The 26,223-nt window shown below is 42.7% G+C and overlaps 2 protein-coding genes across 4 annotated transcripts in view; both read left to right on the forward strand.

Moving 5' to 3' along the window:
• The first annotated feature begins 203 nt into the window (after positions 1-203).
• LOC118231274 (sulfotransferase 4A1-like) lies at positions 204-10,500 on the forward strand. Of its 2 annotated transcripts, XR_004766033.1 has the most exons (8): positions 204-572; positions 5,969-6,099; positions 6,707-6,787; positions 7,279-7,405; positions 7,594-7,688; positions 8,026-8,164; positions 8,534-8,619; positions 8,813-10,500. XR_004766033.1 is itself a non-coding variant. In XM_035424935.1 (7 exons), exons 1-7 carry the CDS (start codon positions 404-406, stop codon positions 8,923-8,925), a joined length of 855 nt encoding a protein of 284 aa, XP_035280826.1. In that variant the 5' UTR covers positions 205-403; the 3' UTR covers positions 8,926-10,500. The 2 variants fall into 2 exon arrangements, 1 of the variants encoding a protein (XP_035280826.1); XM_035424935.1 differs by lacking the exon at positions 8,534-8,619 and having other exon boundaries at positions 205-572.
• Positions 10,501-12,281: 1,781 nt separating this feature from the next.
• The window catches only part of efcab6 (EF-hand calcium binding domain 6), a 28,101-nt gene continuing 14,159 nt past the window's right edge, over positions 12,282-26,223 (forward strand). Inside the window, exons 1-11 of one of the 2 annotated variants that reach the window (XM_035427746.1) lie at positions 12,282-12,383; positions 13,523-13,792; positions 14,016-14,236; positions 17,058-17,137; positions 17,651-17,717; positions 21,650-21,786; positions 22,011-22,132; positions 22,376-22,503; positions 24,085-24,233; positions 24,631-24,726; positions 25,089-25,203. In XM_035427746.1, the coding sequence (XP_035283637.1) occupies positions 13,525-13,792; positions 14,016-14,236; positions 17,058-17,137; positions 17,651-17,717; positions 21,650-21,786; positions 22,011-22,132; positions 22,376-22,503; positions 24,085-24,233; positions 24,631-24,726; positions 25,089-25,203 (1,383 nt within the window). In that variant the 5' untranslated portion in view covers positions 12,282-12,383; positions 13,523-13,524. The remainder of the gene's footprint in view (positions 12,384-13,522; positions 13,793-14,015; positions 14,237-17,057; positions 17,138-17,650; positions 17,718-21,649; positions 21,787-22,010; positions 22,133-22,375; positions 22,504-24,084; positions 24,234-24,630; positions 24,727-25,088; positions 25,204-26,223) is intronic. The other variant, XM_035427747.1, reaches the window with a different exon arrangement.

Raw genomic sequence — 26,223 nt, forward strand, 5'->3', positions numbered from 1 at the left:
CTTTTGTAAACATGCACTGGAACGCATTGGATTCATTAAAATAATAAAATAATAATGATGTGTTGCCAGTGTAAGTAGCTGGGGTTGTGTTATTTATTGACTGACCGAATGTCAAGAATATTTTCCTGTTATGAAAAACACAAGGGACGCGCACGCGCCCACGGAAAGAACAGGTACCGCGGCAGGCCGTGGTACAGCGTTGGTTGTGGGGAGAGACAGCAACAGCATCATCTCCAGCATCAACGACAGAATACCATTACATCACTTTGCCGAGATCTGATTGGATAAGGGCGCTGTTTTACAAACCAGCAAGCCATCGTCTTACATTCTCGAGGTTGATTTTGGAAAAAGATTCCCCCAATTAACAATATATTGAACACTTTCGATTGACAAAAACTACACAATGGCCGAGAGCGAACCAGAGACGCCCAGCACTCCGATAGAGTTTGAGAGCAAATACTTCGAATATAACGGAGTAAGGCTGCCTCCCTTCTGCCGAGGGAAGATGGAGGAAATTTCCAACTTCTCGCTTAGAAGTAGTGACATATGGATAGTCACCTATCCCAAGTCAGGTAAAGGCTCTCGATTGATGCTGTACATTTACAATGGGAACAATGCGATAAGCTTGGAAGCGGCGTCCGTGTGGGGGTGATGTATTGTAAATAGTACGGAACGTAGCCTATGCATGAGCTCCTGACGGGGAAATAATTCATGTTCAGTTATTACATATACGGAATATACCGTTCTGTATTTTACATAAGATGGAAAATATGTGGTTCTCCGTCTTCCTTCATTTGAATAGGCTAGCTGCCGTTTGGTAGCCTACATCAACCGCAACGTGGGTTTGTCGTACATGCCGACGTTTGCATATGTTCATAATGCTATCGCTATTTCATTGCAATTATTAAATATGAATGCAATTAATCTACAACCAGAAAGCCTAATCGTCAGCTGTTCCAAAAACTGAGATTATGTAAAGCAATGCAAATTCAGTACACAACATTGTTTGCAGTTGTAAACTATCGTTTTGGTGACAAAATATAAATAGATATATCGAAATAATTTTACTGGCATTGCAAGTTTTGTCATTTCAATGATTTGCTCTTGCATCACGATGGGCCTTTCAATCGTGGTGCTGCTTTTTCAACGGAATAGTGAGTCACAGACTCAGTGGCTCACATGGGGTTCAGTAGCTTCCTTTTTATTTCCATATAGTGCTTTATGCTGAATGCTTTCCTCCTTAATCACACTAGAAAAAATCAAGCCAACTAAGGTCAGAATTTGAACGATTCCTTTAACCCAAGTTCTTGAGATATGAGAAACTTTTATTTGAGGGAAATAATCCAGCATTCATAGCGTGATAGGTTGCAAAACCACTTAGTTACAGCATAAGCAAATTATAACAGTTGACTACAGGCAACTGATTATTGCTAAATCAGAAGCTACAGTAATTTTTTTTTCTACATGCACTTGAATGACCACAGCACAGTCAAACTATGGTGACCTTTACTCACAAAGTCAAATAATCTGTAGATTGATTGGTTACTGCACAGCCTAACTCCCTACACCCACATTACACACGTAGCCGCATATGTTTTAATACTTTAACAGGATTAGACACACCCATCCAGTCCACACCACTCACACACACACACGCACACGCACACGCACACGCACACACACACACACACACACACACACACAAACACACACACACATTCCAATCACCAATGCCAGTCCCCAAGACATTCACACTCTTCACACTGTGTACATTCAGTTCCAACCATGCACACCACACTTAAGCCGCTTTTCCACCGCATGGTACCGGTTCAACTCGACTCGACTCTACTCACTTTTGGTACCAGGTACTTCGTTTTACACTGCAGATAGTACCCCGTAAATGTAGCTGGTCGTCATAGCGATGCCGCATGAAACTGCCATGACGTCATCTTCAACGTGACACGCACAGGAACAATGGAGGATATCGAAGGGATAGTGTTCCTGATTCTCGGTGTGTGGCTGTTTGTCATTTCAAGGAGACAGCCATTTAATTGAGTAGTCCAGTGAATAAATATAACAAATAAATAAATAATAGTAGCTTCGCTATTTAAAAATGGCGGGTTTGTGCAGGATGTCCCGTGTCGCGCAATGATGATGCAGTGACACAATGACGCAGTAATGATTCTAGTGACGATTCTCTCTGATCAATCAGTGGTCTGCAGTGTTTTCACGTCACCTTGTGGTATCGCCTCAGCTCGCTTGGAACCTCGACGGAGGTGATACCAAAAAAAAAAGTACCGGGTACCAGGTACTATCCACAACTTTTGCTCAATAGAAAACCAAAAAAGTCGAGTAGAGTCTAGTTGAGTTGAGCCGGTACCTCAGTGCATCTGGTCGGGTGGACAAGTGTCTTTATCCTCAGAGCAAAGTTGTTCAATTTTTGGTGAGGTTTTATGCTCTCTGACATGATGGAACCCTACATTTTCAAAAAGGTGCTCACTGCACATGTGCCAATCAAAAGGCCAATCCGGTGCTTTTCAGATACAGGACAATATAAGATCGCAAAAGGAAAAGGTCTGGATCACACGGCTGCAAAATAAGCCCTTTAATGGTGCAAAATGAAACTGATGCATTTTGGTGTCGTGGATGTTATAGTTTCTCACAAAGAATCAGACTGTCCATGAGGCAGGGATGTAGTCAATCAGAGTTGCTTTATTCAGCTAAAGAGAGTGTAAACACCTCACAGCTAGACCAATGAGGGTTTGTAGCTGGAGGGGAAGGGACCGCGTGTTTTCCCTTGGCTGGTGTGATTCAAAACCAGAGATGTTATTTATTTTTCCTCTGTTCAGAAACTGCCAGTTTCATTTTTTGGAAAATTCATGTTTGGAAATCTCAAATTTGCTCTTTTCTACTGACACACTAATGAAGAAAAAAAATAAACATCTAAGACCAAATATATACTATATATTATATTTAAAAATCTAGACTTTTGCGCAGTACTGTATTTATGACATTTATGTACCTGTTTACCACTGAACCGCTACAAAGCATTCCAGTTCACTCTTCAGCTTCCATCAAGTCTATAATTCCCCTTCCCTCTCTCGGGAACACTAGACCCATCGTGGTTTATGGGTCTCCCACTTCCCCCGGAAGGGCTAATCTATCCCATTGGCCCATCGGTGTGAGTGTGAGCCCCAGTTACGCCACAACAAGATGCAACCTATATCATCTACGTATCATATGCCCTGCTGCACGTTATATGCACATTGGTTAATCAGTAGTTGAGTATGTTGCTGCGAAACCTGTCTGAACAAAAACATGTTTTCAGCATGCAAAAATGCCAAAGTACTGTCTATAAGTCATTAAATAAAATGAGCAAATTCTCGGCAAGGTGGCTGAATAATATTGCTTATGAAATATTATAGTTGAACTATTATGAAACATAGGGCTAATACACTAGGGCTATTTAAAGAAGGAGCTGTGCTTTCTTTCCCTCTCCCTGCTCTGATCCTGTGAGATGGTTGTCGTGGAAATTTTCAGTGAGCAAGCACTATCTCTTCTGGACACAAGACGCTGCTGTGTCAAGCACAAGATGCTGCTGTGTTTACTGTCTGGACACAAGACGCTGCTGTGTTTAAATGAACGTTCTTTATTTTACGCAAGATCAAGCGGGAGAGTCTACTTCTGTCAGAATTTCTGGAGAATGGACCCAGATGCAGAGTGGGGAAAAAACCCAGGAGGCGTCAAAAGGAAAATTCAAACAAAGGCTTTACTTCTATAAACGAACAGGGAACAAACAAAAGGCCACGAGGGGCAAAATCACAAACTCACATAAATTCTTAAGAACAGAAAACATGAGGAACTCAAGAAACAAGAAAACATGCTGCGGAACTCAAAATCCTTTGAAAACGTTATAAACAAGCTCGGAATCCTTGAAATACTCGAAGCCACAGGAACATACAATGCGGGAACCAAAATGCCAGGGCAGAACACACACAGGCAGCAATACACACAGAAACACAAGGGACCAGCACCCGAGTCAGGGAAACACAGAACTTAAATAAACCAGACACAGGTGAACTCAATACATAATCAAACAAGAGAGGGAAGGGATGAACAGAAACAATGATTAAATAATTGAAAACAATAACACAATTAACACAGGGGAAACCAATGAGGGATCGAACAGAAATACAAAACTGAAGGAACAACAGAAACATGACAACTTCACACAGTATGTGGAGTGAGTCTCAACATAACTTCCTGTGAGATGGACTTTTATGCATTTCTGTCATCATCAGATATTGGCTTCCTGTATTTTTCCTTCTCACCAACACTCTGACCTCGGAGTCATGCCCCCGTTTCACAATGCTTATCTTTGCCCCTTGACCAGGCCTCTATCAATCAGGATCCCCTTATTCCTCTGGTTCTGTTGGACACAGACCTGAAACATTGGGTAGGAAGGGGTCTGCTGAAATGTATACATGTGAAGCACCCAATCACCATTCTCAGAATGTTAAGAAATGAAGTTAGGCTATTTTAGAAATGGGTTTGTTTGCATTAGGGCAGGGAGGGCTGCAGTAAAGTCTGTTTTTTTTTACAGTAATTACCCCAGGGCCATTCAGCCAATTGGTTTTACATTCACACCTATCCTACCCTCACACCTATCCAACACACCTATCCTACACACACCTGTCCAACATTCACACCTATCCTACACACCTATCGTACACTCACACCTGACCTACACTCTTACCTGTTGTGGAGGAGAACCTCCTCTTAGGTTTGGTGGGTGAGTCGGCAATATAAGACGAAAGACTAGAAACTATGATTTCTTCTAATAATCTTTTATTTTCTTCTAATAATCTGTTTATTTTACATAGGCCTATGAGAGGTCTCCAGTACCATAAAGACACACAGAGAGCTCTCCAAATTACGTTTACATCCTTTTTTATACAATCAGATCTCCTTCTACCATGATGTATCTTCCCTCTAAAACAACCAATCCCAGCCTAGGTCACACTTATGTTTCACCAGCTAGTTTAACAATAACTATTATATAATTTTACATTTAAATGAATGACAGATATTTCACCACACACACTTACAGAGGTATGTATATCCGTGACTTGAATAACAAGTATTTGTTCTCATGATTGACAATTGTTTAGTCTTCCGGTTCCAAAGTACATGCACTTTAAATGCATTCAATACATGCTGTGATCCAAATGAAATATTTAACGCATATACAATCACACCAGCATTTTCTAACAGAATATGTTTATTTTATTACTGTTGTTGTTATTAATTTGATTTGCATGTATTCATTTTAATAGAATATAATCTGTACAATTTCTAGATATAGCAAAACAGTTCTTTGTAAGTCGGTGTGTCCTTTCTCTTCTCTTGCAACTCAGAGGTCTTCTGCCCAAGGCTGTTCCCCAACATAAGCTACTTACAAAATTCCAATAAGTAAATGTTTACAATTTTCCTCCTGCAACTGGGGTTCAAAGATTCTCTAGGTCGTATGCATCAGTGTACAAAGAGGCCACTGTCTTTCCTTAGTTACAAATTCTTAGACATAACACAGAACACCTGCTGTTCTTCATCGATCTTCACATAATCATATACATTTAACTATATTCTTGATCTTTAATAAGCAGAAATTTAAAAACATTAAAAGTATATAGGAGAAGCATACTTCAACACTGTCCTACATCATGCCTGTCCTGCACTCACACCTGTCCTACCCTTACCTACTGCCTTTATTGACAAAAAATATCAAAGGGAAATAGCCTGTGATTGGCTGGAAGCAGCACTGAGTTACTGGTTGATATGCAGTCTGTAATTACTGTTTATACTCCATAACAACATGCTGCCTGACTGACTATTATTCTGCACAAACCTGCTCCTTCCCTCTCCCTCTCACTTTCTCTCCCCCTCTCCCCCTTCCCTCCCCTCTTCTCAGGGACCAGTCTGTTGCAGGAGCTGGTGTATCTGGTGAGTCAGGGGGCAGACCTGGATGAGATTGGGCTGATGAACATCGACGAGCAGCTGCCAGTTCTGGAGTATCCCCAACCGGGCCTGGACATCATCCAGGTACCATCCTGCATGCTCACAACCTTCCAATTCCACCCTCGCAGCCAATCAAGAGCCAGACATGCCACAGTTCAGCGGTGCATGAGGGGTGCTCTGTCCCAGTGACTGTGCGCATTCAGCTGTGGGCAACTGACAGAAAGAGGCAATGACTGACATCACTGGTCAAAATGGGAGAAAAGAAGAACCATCTACAGAAATGTGGGGTCCCTTCAAAAGGCAACCCAAACTCACTGTTTCTTCCTCAGACTCTCTTTATTGAGCTTTAATGAGCTAATCAGCATTTTCTGGAAAAAAAACATACCAATCCTGATCTCGTCTCACAAACTGAGGGAGCCACCCAATCTTTTCATAAAGATTGATGTGTGCTATAAATGATGTGTGCTATATTTCTCATCTGTAATGAATCTTAGAGCAGAGTGGTATATAGCATCTATACGTTTATGGGTGGTAGTGGCTGCATGCCTATAAATGACATAGTTTGAAACAGAGAAAAAGACTGCCTCAATTGCTCTCTTTCTGCAAAATAAAGATGTTTTGTTTATGTACAGATAGCCCAACTTTGACCTCAGCTTCCTGGCAAGATTGTTAACATGCCCTGTCCTTGCAGGAGCTGACGTCACCGCGCCTGATAAAGAGTCACCTGCCCTACCGCTTCCTCCCTTCCGCCATGCACAATGGAGAGGGCAAGGTGAGCCGGCACGCACGGGGTCAACAAGGCCATAATTTACTGGGTTAATGAGGTCACACCCACTGGGTTAACCAGGCAACACATTGGCTTAATGAGGCCACACACTTATGGGCTATGGACACAAAGTCACTCGGAAATTGTCATTGCTTTGAATAAGCTGTTATCTAGCTTTTGACTGCACTTACTCTGTGTTTCTGCTTTTGTATTGCTCTCTTATTCCTCTGTTATGCTCTTTCACACAATTTGCTTTGGATATATGTTTTTATGTTTGTGGTTTTATATTGTCTGTAACTTTTTGTGCTGCTGCCTTCTTGGCCAGGTCTCCCTTGAAAAAAAGATTTTTGAATCTGAATGGGACTAACCTGGTTAAATAAAGGTTTATTATGAATAATAATAATGATAATAATAATAATAATAATAACACACACTGTCTTAACGAGGCCACACTCACTGGGTTAAAGAGCCCACATGCTGGCCTGTGTGTTCCACAGGTGATCTACATGGCCAGGAACCCCAAAGACCTGGTGGTGTCCTACTACCAGTTCCACCGCTCCCTCAGGACCATGAGCTACAGGGGCACCTTCCAGGAGTTCTGCCGCAGGTTCATGAATGAAAAACGTGAGTCTGCTCCTCCTGCCTTCACCTGGGCTCTGCTGGCTAGACCAGGAACAGACAAACACTTCAAACAGGTGTTGCACTTCACAGAGAAATTTGGCAAAGTACCTGTGGAGTTATTGTTGAGTATGCAGGGGTGGGTGCTACAGAGGACTCTGAACTCGCTGACCTCTGTGTGATCTTCCCTGCAGTGGGGTATGGCTCCTGGTTCGAGCATGTTCAGGAATTCTGGGAACATCGCATGGACTCCAATGTTCTCTTCTTGAAATACGAAGACATGTTTAAGGTACTAAAGCAAACGGAGCATGTGTCTGCATTACCCCAGTTTCTAAATCCTCACCTCCTCTGTTCTACGAGTGAGTGAGTTAGTGGGTGAGTGTTTTAGTGGTCAGGAAACTGAGCTTGTAACCAAAAGGTTGCTGGTTTGAATCCCAGGTAAGACACTGCCATTGCAGCCTACTCTTGAGCATCGTACTTTACCTGAATAGCTTCAGCAAATAGTATAAATCAATATGGAAAAATGCTGCAGCTGTGTAAAGTGACTCTGGATAATAGCGTCTGCTAAATGTCTGTAATATAATGTGTGTGTTCACGTGCGTGTGTGTCCTCCCACCCCCCCACAGGACCTGGACACGCTGGTGGGACGTCTGGCGCGCTTCCTGGGCGTGGCCTGTGATAAGGTGCAGCAGGAGAGCCTGGTGGAGAGCTGTCACCAGCTGATCGAGCAGTGCTGTGGCTCCGATGCTCTGTCTGCCTGCAGGGGTATGAGCTCACGTCAGTCAGTTCAGTGAAGGACCGTGTCACTCTTATGAGCTCTGTTTAAGAACCAACCTTGCTTTTCTCCCTCTGCTGCCACCTTGTGGTTAATAGGTATAGTTACAGCTGACATGGAGAATTAAAGGTCAGAGTTGCAGAAGGCCCAAAAAAAATCGGAGTTAGAATTCAATTAATTCAAACATTTTTTTTTGTTTCACAGTTTTTGTTTCATTGTTTGTTTTACAATGTTTGCTGTGTGCCTTTAAAGTTCAAATGTTGTTAGTCACTCCTGTGTATTTTCTTTTCTGTGTTTAATTTTCTGTGTGGTTTTACTATGGTTTTCCTTATTTTTCTTTGCCCCTTTTTTGTCTTTAGTGCACTGACTCATGACCACACTGGTGCTGGTGCAGTGAGCACTCTCAGTAGGAACTTTAATGCAGGTCCCATAGTTTCTCAGGAAGGTGAGTAGAGCAACACTCAATTTCAGGAAAGGGTCAGAGAAAACCGATACCACAGTTAAGAGAATCAGAACAAGAAGTAGAAGTATTTTTGCCATTTTGCTGGTTTTTGTCTAAAGAATCACCTTTCAACATTTGTTTTGTCCTCATGCTACAGCTCAAATGAAACGTTTCTCTCTTTCTCCTCCTTCACCAGGGCGTGTGGGGCTGTGGAAAGACATCTTCACTGTTTCCATGAACGACAAGTTTGATGCAGTGTACCAGGAAAAAATGGGAGAGTCTGATCTTAGCTTTGACTTTGGTCTTTAAAGACCCTGACCCTAACCCTGCAGACTCTGCCCCTTATCCTGCAGACTCCACCCCAACCCTGCAAACTCCACCCCTTACCCTGCGGACCCCACCCCTTACCTTGCAAGCTCCTCCCCAACCTTGCAGACTCCACCCCTAATCCTACAGACTCCACCCCAACTCTTCCCAGTATGAGTCCCTCCCATCCCTGGCTCCAGTCCCACACCACAGATTTTAAAATCCCACCAGATACTCAGCTCTGTGTTCCTAACATTTGTAAAGCTGAACATCCTGACATGCTGTCGTTGAACCAATTTTAGGCATCTTTTACAATTCATTAACAGGTGTGTCCTGGTTGAGTACTATGGGCCGGGATGAGATCGGAAAGGGCATGACATCACCTGCCGGCCAGGAGCCCCTCATCGAGCATGCCCAATGACAGCACTAGAAACCCCTGTTATCAACCAGAATCTACTGTAGGTCAGAAGCAGTGAGGACGGAACACAGTAGCTGAGTATCTGGTGTGTCTATTGAATCTGTGCCTGTACAATGAGGCTTCAATCATGGTGACACAGATCTCTCTGGATGGTGGATATCGCTCTTATTGCTTGATGGATTACTATTATCCTTGCTTTGTATGTACGTACAGTGTGTACACTACAGTATTTTGTGTAAAGCCACCTCCCATGACTCTGAATGAGTATTTGAGGTTGATGTTCCATGTGATGTACAGATCTAGCACACACAGATTCTCAGAGAAAATGTTGCAGCAACGTCAGGCAAACCTTATGAGAACATAACGTGCCAGTAGAGGATAAACTGCTCAGGGTTGGTCAGTTCTGCACAGGAAGGTCTGGTCTGCTTTTTCCTACCACGACCAGCTACTGACCACACATAGTTACTGCTACTGACAGATTTACATGGCCCTGTACCACCTTTCCTCAGGTATGCTCACCTGTACCTTCAAATTAACAGGAGCATTCACTTTTAGCGAGTTAGAGATTTAATAACAGTTCTAAAGTTTTAATACACCTTTTCAGGGAAAAATCCCATATATAGCCCCCCATTGCTTCAGCCATTCCTGGTGATGTTGAATGCACTGTCTGTGCATGCTTTAGACATTGTGGCTCTAGAATTTTACAGACATTCAGTATCACTGCGTCTGCTTAAACTTCGCCTTTTATCGCTGTCTGTGCTTATCGGACCATTTTTTAAATCAGTCCTACTGACAACCACCCCCCCCCCCCCATCTTTCTATGCATAACCCCCACTAGCGTGGGGAATGCCAGGTGATTCTCACGTCATACTGCCGAGGGGCATTTATACAGAACATACAGTGTTCATTTTGGCGAAGCTTCTGTTGTACTTATGGGTTTTGTGTAAAAAAAAAAATGCAAGTGAATTGCCCATGCATATACGTAAACATGAGCAGATTGGTGTAACATTCTGAAACATATCAGAGCTCGATGTGTACCCCTGCTGTCTCTTCTACAAGAACACTGGAGTTTAAGTCCTATTTTTATATTGTCCTTGGTTCATTAAACAGATTATTTTGCTTGCTGATTTTCAAATAAAGATGTTTCCTCAGCACTGGTGCACAGAGATTGGTGTGTGGTTCAATGGACAAAAATCTGATTGGGTTATACTGGCAAGTCTCAGTTCTCATACTTACCTATCCTCTCACCCGACATTACATACCTGAGAGAACCAGACAACATGTAACTGTAGGCTTACTTGGAAAAGTGTCATTGATAGAACAGTTGATTATAAGAATAATAGCCTACTGATAATACAAAACAATAGAACAAGTTCAGAATATAGACGACACATTAATACCAGATTCTCCTATCAAAACCTAAACATAGTAGGGTGCAAGGATGATTCCAGATGAAGTCTGGCATAAAATATTGTAATAAACCTAGATTTTGTCTATTGTGGAATGTAGGAGTTGGCACTGGATTCCTAATACTACAAAACATTCACAGCAGCCACTGCCTTTTTACTGGTTTGTTCCAGTGTTGAAGTTAAGAATAATGCACCTCAAACCACAAGTTCTAAAAAATATCAGCACACTAAAATCGGTACACTGACCGGACTCCACATCGGGTTAAACTGGAGTTTTAAAGAGAACTCTTGCCACATGTGAGCACATCACAGCAAAGCTGAATTCTAGCTCACACCAAATATCCCTAAGCTCATGTAATATGACACCGCCACAGGCATAATTGTAATAGGCACGCGAGAGTACTCCCCACTATAAACCCGAACACCCATGTTGGCTTTCGCCACTCTTTTGCCCTCCTTGACCCTGGCCAGAAAGTAGATGCTTTCTCCTCAACACAAGATAGACACACAAACCTCAATGTAAAACAGTACGCAAAACATTACAAGTTTTTTCTTCTTGTTAAAAAGGAATGCACTTTCCTGCAACAGTTTCACTTTTCCCGTCAACAAGACCGCATCGAGAGGTCCAGAGTTGCGACTTCTCCCCCATAACAAGCATGTTTGGGTGCGCTGGCTTTGAACAGAGTGTATATCATGTGTGGAAGACAACCAGGGCAAGCACAGCTGGGTACCCCAGTTTACAGGCAGGATACCCCATTTCACAGACTGGAATGCAGGACTCAGCACACAGTTAAACAGCAGAATTAACAACTACCTCTTTACACACATACCCCCACTATCTGCCCATCTTTGTCTCCAGACCCGGCCCATTATCCTCCAGAGACCAATGGCTGCCCCCAGGAAACCATATGTACACTTGATACCACGTACCTCCCCTCTCTTCACTCTCCAGTTTGCCCTTTTAAAAGGTCCCTCTCCAATCTCAGCTGGAGTCCAAACTGGCAGGGGCGCAATAATGACTTGAACATTGGAGGGGATTGGGGTTGGCAGGTTGTCAAGGGATTCCCCTAATAAAAGTTTGAATTTGAACTCATTTTGTGAAATCTGAGGATATTTCATAGTAAATAACAAAATAATGTACCTAAATGATTTCGGTTAGTTTTGTTTCAAGACCAAACTTCATAGAATCAGAAAGCCATATATACTCTTTTTCCAAGGAAATGATAATTCATGGGAAAAAAGGTATAGGCTACAATTAAGATCACCTGCTTATACTTGAGGATGGAAATCCTCTACAATAGGCTGTTGTCGGGATTTTTGTTTGTTTAAAAATCATTCTTCGTATTTATACAGTTTTAATTGAGAAAGAAAGTAGTGAAGAACGTTTGGTTCAGAAAGGAGTGGTTGGAGGAACGTCGGTCGTAATTCAGTGTGGAAACTTTCAGCCAATCACAGACAATACCGGGCGGAGTCAGCAATGGTTGAAGGCGGCCAGGCCGTTTCTGCGGCAACCACGGAGCGTCTCGCTGGTTGCGAGGAGAGCAGCAGGCGCGCGGAAATCAGAGAGACGTCCGTGGAACAGATCAGACGAGAAATTATTAATAAATTCCTGCTGTATTATAGAAGGGGACAGGGTAAGTATTGTTACCAAATATTTCCGCACCACTCCTTAAGTGTCTTGCAAGAAAGGCACTGCAAAATATTCGAATCATGATTATTTTATAATTGTTACATAAACTAATCTACCAGCTAATGTTTAATTGAAACATTGTAGCTTTGCCATTCAAACAAAACAACAAATGTGTGTAAATGTTGTTTTTGCTTTTCAGTAGATTAATTGTGTTTGATTTTAACTTGAAAATGAAAAGCAAACAATTTTTAATCACAGAAGATTAGTAACACCAAATGTGGATGGATCAGAAAGACGACTGTTGCACACACAGGCGTTTTAATTCTTAATCAGCTTGGCACAATGACTGTTTAAAGGGGTTGTTGCCATTACATCAAAACAACGCTAAAAATGAATAATTTAAATGAAAAACAAGAAAAAAACGGCCTTTGATAAAAATTGTAATGACAAAATCTGTAATTTAACGGTTAAGCTAAAGGCAGATTCGAAATGAGTTTTAATCCATAACTGGTTCATTTTTAAAAACAAGCTTGTCTTTCTCTGTTTACGTTACTATTAATTGTTTTTAATGTTTGCATTGTCATGTATGGAATGTAGTTACACGCAACTCTACCCTTCAATCAAACGATTAAGGCGAACCATAACTTGAGCTGTCTGTTCAGGGCTGAACAACTAGCGATAAAGAGGTAACTCGGCAAGTAGGCAGGGCCAGGCGAGACGGCTGTAACTCGTCCTGTTTACATCGCTCTTAGTGACCAAATTTAATTGTATTTATATTTATTTTCATTGTTCAATCTAAAACGCCAATGGCACGTCAAATAATATAACAATTAAACATTATTTAGTTACATTACATTACATTACAGGCATTTAGCAGACGCTCTTATCCAGAGCGACTTACACAACTTTTAGTTGATAAAATCATGTAGTCACTGTATTTTTCCTGCTGGTATTACCTCGCGCCACAGGATCTCATGAGATCCGTCCTTTGCAAATATTTTATCAAAACACTGCAGAAGAGCTTCTGCTTTTATATATCGCACAACATCATAAACTTCGGGTGACGTTTTTAATGCGGGTAGCAGGAGGAGGGAATGGGTGATTACAGGAACAGAACCTGTAAATGTCACCTTTCTTTAACAGAAATGGCTGCAGTTGTTCCTCCAAACCTGGGTCCTCAGTGTCGGGCGATGGGAGTCACCCCAAGACCTCAGAGCTCTCTAAAAGCTCAGGGTACCCCAAGACCCCACAGCCCTCAAAAATTCCAAGGCACCCTGAGACCACAGAGCTCTCCAAAATCCCAGGCCACCCCGAGTCCGAACTGTTTTCCGAAACCCCAGGGCACCCCTCTCAACCCTGAAGGTGGGGAGCCTGGTAGAGACTCAGGGCGCAACAGCAGCCAGTCAGAATCCAGTAAGTCATAAACCAGGAAATGAAGACTGTCTACAAGACCAAGATATCATCAACACAAACACACACACACACACACACACACACAAACATGCACACACACAAACATACTCGCACATGCGCACACACACACACACACACAGTAATCCTATTGTAACAGTGTCTAAAAGGTTGAAGTGTAAAATAATAATGGGACCCAGAAGGTGACCCAGCTCTGCTCTCCCAGCATCCTCAGTCAGGTCTGTCCCAAACGAGGCACTTTCGGGGGTGCAGGTGGATCAAGCCATCGCTCGCGGGGTGCAGGAGAAGCAAGGGATCCTGAGGGCAGCTTTTCGGGCCCTGGACACTGAGGGGAACTTCACCGTCACTAAAGGAGAGTTCCGCCGCGTCATCGAGGGATTCATTCTCCCGCTAACGCAGCCGCAGTTTACAGCCCTGCTGGCCAAGGTGAGAGAACTCTGCTCTGGGGGACTCACCTGTACCCATCCCACAGGTCTAACTGAGCCTCAATCCTAGAGGTCTACCTGAGGCTCCATCCCTCAGGTCTACCTGAGCCTCCGTCCTACAGGTCTACCTGAGTCTCCATCCTAAAGGTGTTCCTGAGACTCCATCTTACAGGCCTACCTGAGGCTCCATCCTATGTATTTACCCGAGCCTCCTTCCTACAGGTCTACATGATGCTCCATCCCACAGGTCTCCTGTAAACTAAGCTCTCCTGTAGAGGCTCTATAGAGGGTGGGATTGCCTGGGGTATAGTCGAGTCCCAGATCGCCCATTAAACAGTCATAATACTTGTATTAGACCCCTTGTGGAAAAAACAGTTTGAACACCAAGTGATCCACCTAGACGGCTGACCACAGGCATGCCATTCTCTGATTCAACCAGAGGGTGGCAATAAAAGACAAGTTTAGACTTCAGATCAAGCCCATAAAATGGAAAGATTCCACAAAACGGATTTATAGATCTTAATAATACAATTTGCTGAGAAGCAGCTGGGAAGGCTAAAGGGTGGATCAGTAGGTCATTTTCAAAGTTCACACATGGTTGGATTACTGAAGATTTGAGTGAAATGATGCAATTGCATCCATTCTACAAAGCAATTGGTAGAAAAAACAAGCACGAATTTCAGCACCATAGACAGGCCGTCCTTTGAAACAAATCGTGTGTCAGCTGAGAATTTAAGTAGCATGACACCTGTGCCATTACTAATGGGTAGTCGCACTTGGCCTGGACTGGAATCTCTGTCAGTACAGATGGTTTGCGCCATTGTCTTCTCTTTGTCCCAGACACCACATACATTTGCATTTAAGCATTAAGCAGACCCTCCTGTCCGCATTGTGACACCACACAATGATATCTTAGCTCTTCCTCCTGCTTGTCACTCCTTATATTGGAAAGAAAACACAACACTACACAGGGCTTAAAACTGTCTCCAAATTCCGTCCCTGTTGAATTTCCCAACTGCATTACTGTCTGTGCATTTCCACAGTACGATGGTGCTTCGTCTATGAGATTACGTTTTCTCCTCACAATTAAAATGCTTCCTGCACATAATCACAGTGCTTTCTCGCAGCTTTTATTTAGACAAAAGCAATGATGCTTCAGTAAAATATGACAACTCATATTCCATTGCTTAAGCAAAGACCTAAAAATATTCAGTGAAAAGAGCAAAAAAAAAATAAAAATAAATTCAAATATCAGCTAGTCCAGGTGGGGGCACCAAATCTGTTAATACTACTGCCAGTTAGTACAACTACTATCACTAAAACTGCTAATACCAGCACTAACACTACTACTAGCATTACTATTGCTGCTGCTACTACTACTTCCACTACCATCACCACCATATCAGTAATATGGGTGAGGGGTTCTAATAGATCTGTTCCTCAGGATGTGTGGGGCACTGATAAATCTGTTCCTCAGGATGTGTGGGGCACTGATAGATATGTTCATCAGGATGTGTGGGGCTCTGATAAATCTGTTCCTCAGGATGTGTGGGGCTCTGATAAATCTGTTCATCAGGATGTGTGGGGCTCTGATAAATCTGTTCATCAGGATGTGTGGGGCTCTGATAAATCTGTTCATCAGGATGTGTGGGGCTCTGATAAATCTGTTCATCAGGATGTGTGGGGCTCTGATAAATCTGTTCATCAGGATGTGTGTGGCACTGATAGATCTGTTCATCAGGATGTGTGGGGCTCTGAAAGATATGTTCCTCAGGACTGTGTTTTGTTGCTGCGGCATTGTCACTGTGCCGTATGACTGTAATTGTCTGTTCCTTTGTGTTCTGTCTCGCTGCTCAAGACTGACAGCTCCACTGCGTGCTGTCGGCTCCTGGCTCATCCACTCGCAAAAAAAAAAAACACACCCCGACTTTGTTGGTTTTTTTCTCGAGTCGTTGAAAGTTTACTTTTTAAAGACTGCTTCTGCAGCAGCAGCTGTTAATCTGGGTACATCTGACAGATGAGCATTTAGCACTGAGATGCGGGATGCCAAACACATCTCTCTCTCTCTTTATCTCTGTCTCCCTCTCTCTCTCTCTCTCTTTCTCTCTCTCTTCCTCTCAGAGCACCACCAGATGCAAAACAGGATCTCATTTTTTATTCTGATCAGTTATTGAGCATTAGAAGTAGTCACTTTTCACATGAGAGCACATTTTAAAACAATAATTAAAGTGACTGAATTCACCGATACACACAAGGAAAACAAATATCTCCTCTGCAAACCAAAGGAACATGCAAATATTGAATATTGGTACAGGGGCAAAGTAAACCTGGACATAAAGAAGCATTTGAAGAAGAGCAGGCTTATGTTTGTGTAATAACCCTATCAACTGAGACACTGATTTTGCACTGAGCAAGTCACTATTGAAGGTTCTCAGCTAAATGACTCAGTTTAAATGTCCCAAAATAAAAATGCATGTGCACAGCTACAACACAACCAGGGCATCTTCATTCATAGCGAAAACATGCTAACCAAACAAAGCCTCTTTCAAGAGCTGGTTTTGCCTTAGATACGGTGGTGTTTGAACACCTTTCTGGAATACAGTCATATTTGACAGACTTTGAATGTTGGCCTTGGGCCTGAGGGTCTGGTTCTGTAGTGTGGGCGATTAATCACTTGTTTGCGGGTCCCTCTGCTCAGCACAGTACCCCTATGCGTTGCACTCGGGTGCTACGGCCAATCAAGCGCTGATATGCAGCCGCATAGCGCATACATTAGGGAGGAGCTAGAGGCCGTGACTCACAGCATGCTGGGTGTTTCACAGGCTCCGAGGAGAGAAAATGGGAGTGTGGCCTACACGGAGTTCCTGAGGAGACACTGCAGAACCCCCACTGCACGGAGCAGGTACTGTAACCCCACCCGTTACCTGGACAGGTAAACAAGGACAGTGTACTGTTTAGCTAGAACTTGGGGACAACACAATTTCAACTCAAGCATTTAATTGCATTTCAATTAATTACTTGGAAAAACCCTTATAAAACCTTATGGGAATTTTCAATTCATTAATGTAAATTCATTTCCTGAACGATCAAACTGAAATGGAATTGACCCTGATGCATGCGTGTATGTGTGTGTGTGTGTGTGTGTGGCCGCGTGTGCAATTAGACAGCCATCTGTTGAGTATTTATGTGAATAGTAGTGCCCAGTTGAGGCTGTAGCTGCAGTCAGAGGTGACTGCCTCATGTACCGGATCATGCACACGCAGCACAATTTCCAGAAGTTTCATAGCCGAACCTGAAACTCAACCCCACCATGAAAACAATCCTCAGTTGATGTTTGGATATGGAGATAACTCATGCTGGGATGGGTTTGACCCCAAATCTGAACCTGGCACCCCATCTCTGCCCCTGTTCCAAGGTTCCACCCAAGGAGCCGACAGCAGCCTATGACCCTGAAAGAACTTCAGCACTGCCTCAGAGACAAGGTTTGACTTCTTTTTTTCCTATCAAAAAAAAAAAACCCTCCAGGGTTGTGATTGGATAGTCATTAGTCAGTTTACATAGTAACACAGTGTTTTACAAATATTACTACCATTTGGAATCTTTCGGTTCCAGAAATAAAAACCATTAACGAATGACTGATATGTAAATACTGACCTCAGTATTTTTCAGCGAAATGTGTTTATTTGTATGAAAGGGAATTAGGGCAGTGTGGGAGGTCTGAGAGCATGTGCTTTTCACATGTTCCAGATATTAGTTTTGAGTAATTAAATGGAAAATGCACTGAATTAAATCAGTGTGCAGATACAGTAAATACCTTGGAGATTTTACATTCGAGCGAGTCTTACGTTACAGTGGTACAATATGTATGGACACATCTCTCTGCATTACACACTGCTCGGCTTTACCATGCAAATGCAGTGGCTCTCTGTCTACCTTGCGGACTACAGATATCATAGAAGAACATAGAATAGTGCCTCACAACATCTATGCTGCAGACATATCTATGGTGCTCAGGACTTTAAAATGGGATGCGCTGTGTGAATCCTACAGAACCAAAGGAAATATATGGATCATTTATTTTGAAAATCTGTTGAACCATCATAATTGCACAAGGAAAATGATGGAGAGATAATAGATTATATCCATTATCTACAGTAATGTACTATTATAATTTAAATCAAAACACTTTTCCGTATCTGAAGCTGTTTGAGGACGCATATTTTAACATTATTTTAGAGCATCAGTTTGTGCATTTCAGGGGGAAATGTGATGGCTTTCGCCTGGTAGCAACCGAAAAACGGGCGGTGGTGTTTTTTCTCTGGAGATTCTGAGAAGAGAGCACAGCTGTTTGTGCTAATGAGTGATGTACCTACATCTGATGAGATATCCCACGCACATGTGCAACCTGCATGCATTTTCACGTATCAATATTTCATTAAAAACAGGAGACGTTTAGCCAGACACGCGGGGGAGACCTGTGCATGTCAAGAGAGGCGTCAACCGCAAGAACGTCTTGGGATCCGAGTGGAAACTGTTGCCTTGGTCACGCGTCTTCCCATAAGCCCAAGAACACATTGTGCTATTTGTACGAATCATTTGGAACTATTCTGCAAATGGTACTTGTCACAATACTGGGCCTAACTACAATGTGTTTGATATTGCACATATGCCACCCATCAACACCTTAGAACACTTGGAGGATTTCAAAGCTTGTTTAGCTAGCACTTGGGCATTTTCTGTAATACTAAAGAGAAATATCCTAGTTAATATGTACCACAATATGGTTAATACGCATTAGGAGTATTAACAATACTTACTTGGTTAATATACTACTCAGCTTTGGTTATTTTGAGTGTTGTTGTGGAGAAGCTTATGAGTTTCTTGGTAGTTTGTTGAGAGGTTTAAGAATCAAAGACAGCCCCAAGGCAAATAAACTCACCTGCCGTCTCTACCTGCCCCCCATCTTCTTTCCTTTCATCTCTCCTCTGTTGTTCCTTCTGGTTGAAAAGTTCTCTGGAGAAGCATCAAATAGACTTCAGAGTTCTCTCCATGAGCCCAGTGTTCTCATCAGCTTCGATCTGCGTGGTTTCTCTCTCCCAGGCCGATGCCTTCGGGACCCGCGTGGTTTTACTGCGGCTGTTGCCCTCTGACTGATGCCTGCATTCTAAGGTCCTTCCATTTCTCTTGCCTCTTTTTGGGTTACATTGCTACAGGAACATTCATTTGTTCAATTAAAGTTTTTCAGTTGCATGACCTTATTGGTCTTTATCCTTCGTTCCTGAAATCCAGCCATTTTGGAGCACATTTTATTACCTTAAAAAAAGGGCCGGGTAGGTGCTTGAAGAGCAATTTGTCAGCACCAGACACACTGGGATATCTATGCTTTCAAGCCCAACGGGCTCTGTTTTTTTCAGCCTTGCTCACTTTTTTATGTCTGAATATGGACTAAAATCGTGCTAAATTCATCCTGACAGCAAAGGCCCATTCTGCAGCACACGTTCCCCATCTCCACAGATGGGAGAGAAATCATTTCTAGAGCTTTTTACAAGTGGTTTACAAGATTATTTTCAACCTGTTCTGTGGAGAACAACAGACTTAACATTGCTGCTAGTGTCAAATAATATCAGGTATTTTAGGGAGAGTAAAACAGAATAAATGTCTCTTTAGGGGGTCCTGTAGCTGAAGGGATCACAGCAGAAGTGTGTGAGATACAGCTTCAAAATAAACCCCTGTTTATGTTGCATCAATCAGAGGAAATTAGGGAAATTCGAATTAAAGCGAAGCAACCAAATGATGAACTTCATCTCCTTCCTCTGATTATTTGCATATTTGAGCTGGTCTTGTTTGTGAGGACGCCAAGCAGTGTGCTACTGCAGTAGGTTGTGAAGACATCACACAGTGTGCTATGGCAGTGTGTTACTGTAGTAGGTTGTGAGGACGCCACACAGGGTGCTATGGCAGTGTGCTACTGCAGTATGTAGTGTGGATGGCAGGCAGTGTGCTACTGCAGTATGTTGTGAGGACACCACGCAGTGTGTTACTGTAGTAGGTTGTGAGGACGCCACACAGTGTGCTACTGCAGTATGTAGTGTGGATGGCAGGCAGTGTGCTACGGCAGTGTGCTACTGCAGTATGTTGTGAGGACACCACACAGTGTGTTACTGCAGTAAGGCGTTCATCGCAGATTGAGAGTTACAGACAGGCTTTTTCACCCAGTTATACTCATATATTTGAAACTTCTACAAAGAGCATAAAGCCCAACTGTGATCCAGCCTGCAAGTTATCATTATTACACTAACCCAAGTCTGACTGGGATGGGATGGCGCTAGAGTCGAAAGTGCTTCTCAGCAAGGTGCAGTGATTGGCCTGAAGCTATTCCAGGCAGCGCACAGCTGCTTAGCGGGAAACTGGCATCGCTGACAGCCATGAACACCACCAGATCCGGGAGAGGGGCACAGAGGACCGAGAGCATGTGTACGAGGCCTGGAAATAAGATACAGAGAGATGAGACACATTAGGCTATCCCGGCTTTGCTTCGTGTTTTTAGCACATTTTAATTAGCTGACCAATTCTGAAGTTTGAAAGGGGGGAGTGATGATTATTTATATCCATTTAAAAAAATAAATTCTGCTTCATTTGATCTTTTTATAACTACGCTGTGGTGTACATTTTTTCCCTTTACACTGATTAAAGCACTTCAGCTTAATAAAAGTGTTTTTTATGCACGGGTAATTACTGTGCTTGTCAGATGCACTCCCGCAGTTTGTTTAAATTTTCCACGCGTCGGAAACGTCCTGCTGTGCTGCACACCCACCCGTCCGCTAAGCCGGAAGCGTCTCTCAGACAAACACAGATTATCTAAGGATGTGTGTTTTTGCACTCATCTCATTTATTTCAGCGCTGTGCACCCCCAACAGCCAAACCCCGCACACTTTGTTTCCAGCCCCGGAGACCACACCCACTCACATCTCCCTTCTGCAGCACCTGAATCTGGAGAGAGAAAAGGAGAGAGAGACAGATAGAAAAACAAACAAACGCACTGACAGACAGACATACACAAATACAGACATGCACACATGCAAACACACACTCACACACACACACACACACACACACACACACCTAACATCGCTTACTGTCATTTTAGTTATAGGCATTTCTTTAACTAATCCATAATCTATCATCTATATTGTGCAGTTTTATTATGTACCCTCTACCTTGGCAACACAAGTGCCTGTACTTGTCGTGCCAATAAAACACTTTGAAATTTGAAAATTAAAATTTGAGAGAAAGCAAGAGACAGACAGAGATTTATTAATATACATTTAAATTGAATAATGAAATGAAATATTGCTCTGCAGTACCGAGTTCAGTTTCTGATGTGAATTTTATTTTCTGTTTTAAACTTTCAAAGATTGGGAACAACTTAAAGAACGTGATCCGGGCCTTCCGTCTGTTTGACCACAACCGGGACGGAAAGATCCAGAAACATGAGCTGCTCAGGGTCTTGGAGAGCTACTGCCTCCCTTTGGGAAACCAGGAGTTCCACAGGTCTGACTGAGCAGCAAACATGAGAGTGAGAGTGAGTGTATGTGTGTATGTGTGTGTGTGCGTGTGTATGTGTCTGTGCGTGCGTGCGTGTGAGAGCGAGAGGGCTCTTTAGTCTTTTGGTCTAGGGTGATATGCATTACAGTAACTCCTGTAGTGAAGTTTTTGTAATTGAAGTTCTGCCGCAGATGTTGGTGTCTGTAACACTGTCTTTTTTGTTCTTCCAGAATTTGGTCCCATTACAGTCCAGACAACCCAGGAACCATGTCATACCGAGATTTTCTCCAGAGACTCAGCATTGACTGTGAAAACAACAGGAAGTCAGAGCATCAGGATACTGTGAAGTCAGGTAGCGTAAATGTTGAGAACCCCTTTAAAGTCCCCAACTCAGTTACAGTGAGCCTGTACCTGTAAGGTGTGTGACATACCAGTGAACACGGCCAGGTCAGTTGTGACCATACGGCACACAGGATCTGTCAGTTGTCCGGAGAGACCCACGACGCCAAAACTGACCAATTTTGTGTTCTCTCACGCTTTTAGCAATCTTTCCCCTTGGTGAATTTGAGTGTCATTAAAAATATTTGAGTTGCAGCTTTGAACTGGGATTCTGTCAGTCAAGATAACGAGAGACAGCTGCAGGACAGGACACCTCCAGTCTCCGTTGCCCCACCGTCCCGAGGACTGACGCTAGAGCAGGTCCACGACGCCTTCCTAAACAAGGTGAACCATTATTTCTCTCTGTTCTGTGTGTTCAACAGTAACCCCCAAATCTCTCAGCCTCTCAGTGAAATAGCGAACCAGGCATCAGGCATTCTGTTCTTTTTTATAGAGTAGATTTTTTTGGAATGTCTTTTTAAAATTCAGTGTTCTAGAACTCGATTGCCTTCGATTACCAGCTGTGATTTTAATATCAACATTATAATGTTCAGTTAATAACATTCTAATCACATGTTCTTGCACCTTAAAGGGTTAAAACAGGAGTGGATTAACTCCTCGCCCCCTGTTCTTTTTTGAGACGTTCTGGACCTCATCCAGCGTCTGTTAAGCGGTAGCTGGCGCAGGATATTGTCGCTAACTGGCGAAATATCGTTCACATGACAGGCAATGACAATTTTTAATTAAAACGTTTGCCCAGAACATAATCTCCAGAGTGGTTCTGTTAATTATGACTAATTTCAGCGACGGTACAGGGGAGATGAAGCAGCTCTTTAAAAACTTGTGCGCGCTGGGTTTTCTCCATGGCAACGACTGTCAGGGCGGCAGTGTAGCATAGTGGTTAGGGGAACTAGGTTTGTAACACAAAGTTTGCTGGTAAAAAATTTGCAGGTGAGGCACTGCCATTTTACCATCTGCGCTTGTAACTTGTATTGTTATCTAGACGTGTAGCTCGTTGTCACGCCTCCTAGTTTGACTTGCTATAACTTTCTGACCTAGCTTATGCATACTGTGTGAACTGGACTTAATGTGTCCAGTAACTGTTACATAATGAGTATTGTACCTTATCGGACCTGTGTTTTGTAGTTGTTCCAATGAACTTTGGTATGCACTTATGTATGCACTTAAAATGAAATGTAATTCACCATTGACCAATTTACTTTACCTGTCGTGCTTCCTTAGATCCAACAGAATAAATGAGATTGTATTTCAAAATGGGAGCTGTGGATAAGGGCATCTGCTAAACAAACATTATATAATGTCACATGGTCCCCTCTGGCTCCGCCCCCGGGTGCATGCAGCATTGGGCCCTGGGTACTTTGTTCTGGGGTAAACTAAACTAGTTTGTTTGACCCCCCTCTAAGTATTTTATCCCTTCCTTATGGAGTCACCCCTCGTTAGCATTACACTGGCATTTCAAAGACAGTGTGGGAGAGAAACTAATCCCACTTTCAGCTGCTCACAGTAGGAAAATAACAGGCTTTGATACGATCTGTATGGATGTGGCATTTCGGTGCACTTTTTGGGGGGCCACGCTGACAAAACAGCACATCAAAAAGCATCAAGAGAATGCTCAGGTAAAGATCTCAGCTGGAATCGTATGGGACTCTAAACCAGCTCTCTGACACAAACAGTGAGCAAATTCTGCAGCTCTGCCCGTATCAAGCAGACTTTTGGGTCAGTTCCATTTCAATTTAGTCAGCAAAGGAAAAGAATTGAAATGCACTTAATTCAATGAAAACCCCTCATGGAACCTTCTGGGCATTCTAAATGAAGGACATTTTTAACCCTTTGTTTAACTGGCTGAATTAAAATCGATGATGCCCAACCCTGATGAGGTCATGAATACATTTCTTCCTGTGACAGATGCGTCTGAGCTACGACGATGTCTGGCGGGCTCTCCAGGTGTCTGACGTTACCTGCAGTGGAGTTGTCTCCCAGGAGGACCTGAAGTCCATCCTCAGCCACTTCCTGTTCCCCATGAGTGACTTCCTGTTCCAGGGTTTGGCGAGCCGGTAAGCTGGAGAGGAATATACCACCGATCACACGCTCTGATGTAACAGTGTTAAGGTTTATGCTAGGGCTACTCACTGGATGGCCCACCATAGACGTTCTCCTGGACCTTATATTACAGCAAAGCAGGAAACTATTTTATTCAAAGATTTATTGAGATGCATCAGCTATTATGCCAGGTCTGCACAATGTCAGCACAATAATTACTGAATAATAACTAATTATGATTCATAATTTAAGAAAGCATTACTTTATTTACACCTGTACAACACATATTTTTCATATTTTTTATATGTGGAAAAGGTCTGGCCCATCTTGTAAAAAAAAGAATCTGGCCCCTAGGGAGAGACAGATGAAGAAGCTGTCCAGTTTAACACTTTCCATCTTTTTCTGATGCAGGTTTGGGCTGAATGCTGCAGAACCAGTACAGTGGGCCCAGTTCATGGCCCAGTTTAAGGATTTGGCCCAGAACAAGGGGCAGACATCACCTGTCAGGTGAGAGCAGTTTGGAGAACACCTGTGTGTCAGGTAGCAGTGCTCAACCTGACCTCTAACCTAAATATAATGCTCACACCAGTAATTAACTCCTGTGTAACTGCAATTAAAATATTTTCATCATTCTGTACACTTCCTGTCAGACATTCTGTTTCATCGTGGCAGCAGTACAATATAATGGTTAATAACTCAGAGGTTGCGGGTTTGTTTCCTAGGTGGGGCTGTGCAGTTGTTCCCCAGATTGCTTCAGTAAATTTCCAACTATATGAATGGATTGCGCATAATGAAAATATAAGCTGGGCAAGTCACTTAGGATAAGCGCGTGTGCTAAATGGCTAAAATGTATGTACATATGGGTCCAGCAGGGGGCACTGTGAGCAGCAGGGCCCAGGCACAGCCCAGCAGAACCTCCAGAGCCTGCAGGCCTTACAGGAAGTCTACCCCCTGCTGAAGAGCTCCGTCCTGAAATCTGATAAAGTGAGGATTGCTGAAAAATATAACTTCCTGTCAAACTTTCACTCTACCACCTGTTTCATAGTTCCTATTCAGCATGTTCTATAATTTATTTCCCACCCACAAAGCAAAGTGTTCATAGAGTAATTTCAACATCAATATAGTGCACGTAATCCCTATTGGACTTTGAGAACTTTGTTGTGCTACAGTTTCCCAGCCACATATTCAATATAATAATATGAAATACCGAATCCTTCTGATAGCAAATAAATACGTGAAAATCACTGACAAATTTGAACAAAATCCATACAGATATCCACAATAATATTTCTATTTCATATTATTTTGTTTTGATTAGCAGTGTGTTTTGCTGGAAATTTTCTGGGATCTGCAGTAATGTTTGCAAATTTCACCAGCATCTAAAGATATAATTGTTTAAAAACAGAATTAATGGAACAGATGGCCTTCATGGTCTGGCGAAAATCAGCACAAGATCTCTTCTGTGTCTAAAAGGAAGACTGCAATGCTTCATTCCTGAATCCAGAATTAAAATTTAAATAAACTTTATATTTTGTAAATTGTTCTCTTCATGATATCTCTCATATTTGTGGTAATAGTCTGTAGCTTTTAGTAATGCCTTCAGTAAGTTTTTGGGAAAAGAATTTAATGCAGTTTGATGTTGCTACTGTTTAATAATGTTGTTCCAAGTTTCTAAACTGTATGAAGCATATTAGTCACACATCTCTGGGAGACGTTCCGTCTTTAATGCCATAAAACAGTGCGGAGGAAAAAAAAAGGTTACCTACTGTCTTAATAATAAACGGTGTGAGTACCGGATTAAACAAAGGCCTGGTGGAGCTGCAGCCAGTAATCAGGTTTTCAGAAGGTTTGTTCTCCTAGCCCTGGGGAGAGAATGTGCACTGACTCACGATGTGCGCTTACGTGTTTCAGCGCCTAGCCAACGCAATTACAACTCTTAAAAAGTACAATCGTGCCACCGAATAAGGAAAAACTACTCCGATATGAATATGATTCTCCATTTCA

This window comes from Anguilla anguilla, chromosome 7 (assembly GCF_013347855.1).
Source record: "Anguilla anguilla isolate fAngAng1 chromosome 7, fAngAng1.pri, whole genome shotgun sequence".
Classification (NCBI taxonomy): domain Eukaryota; kingdom Metazoa; phylum Chordata; class Actinopteri; order Anguilliformes; family Anguillidae; genus Anguilla; species Anguilla anguilla.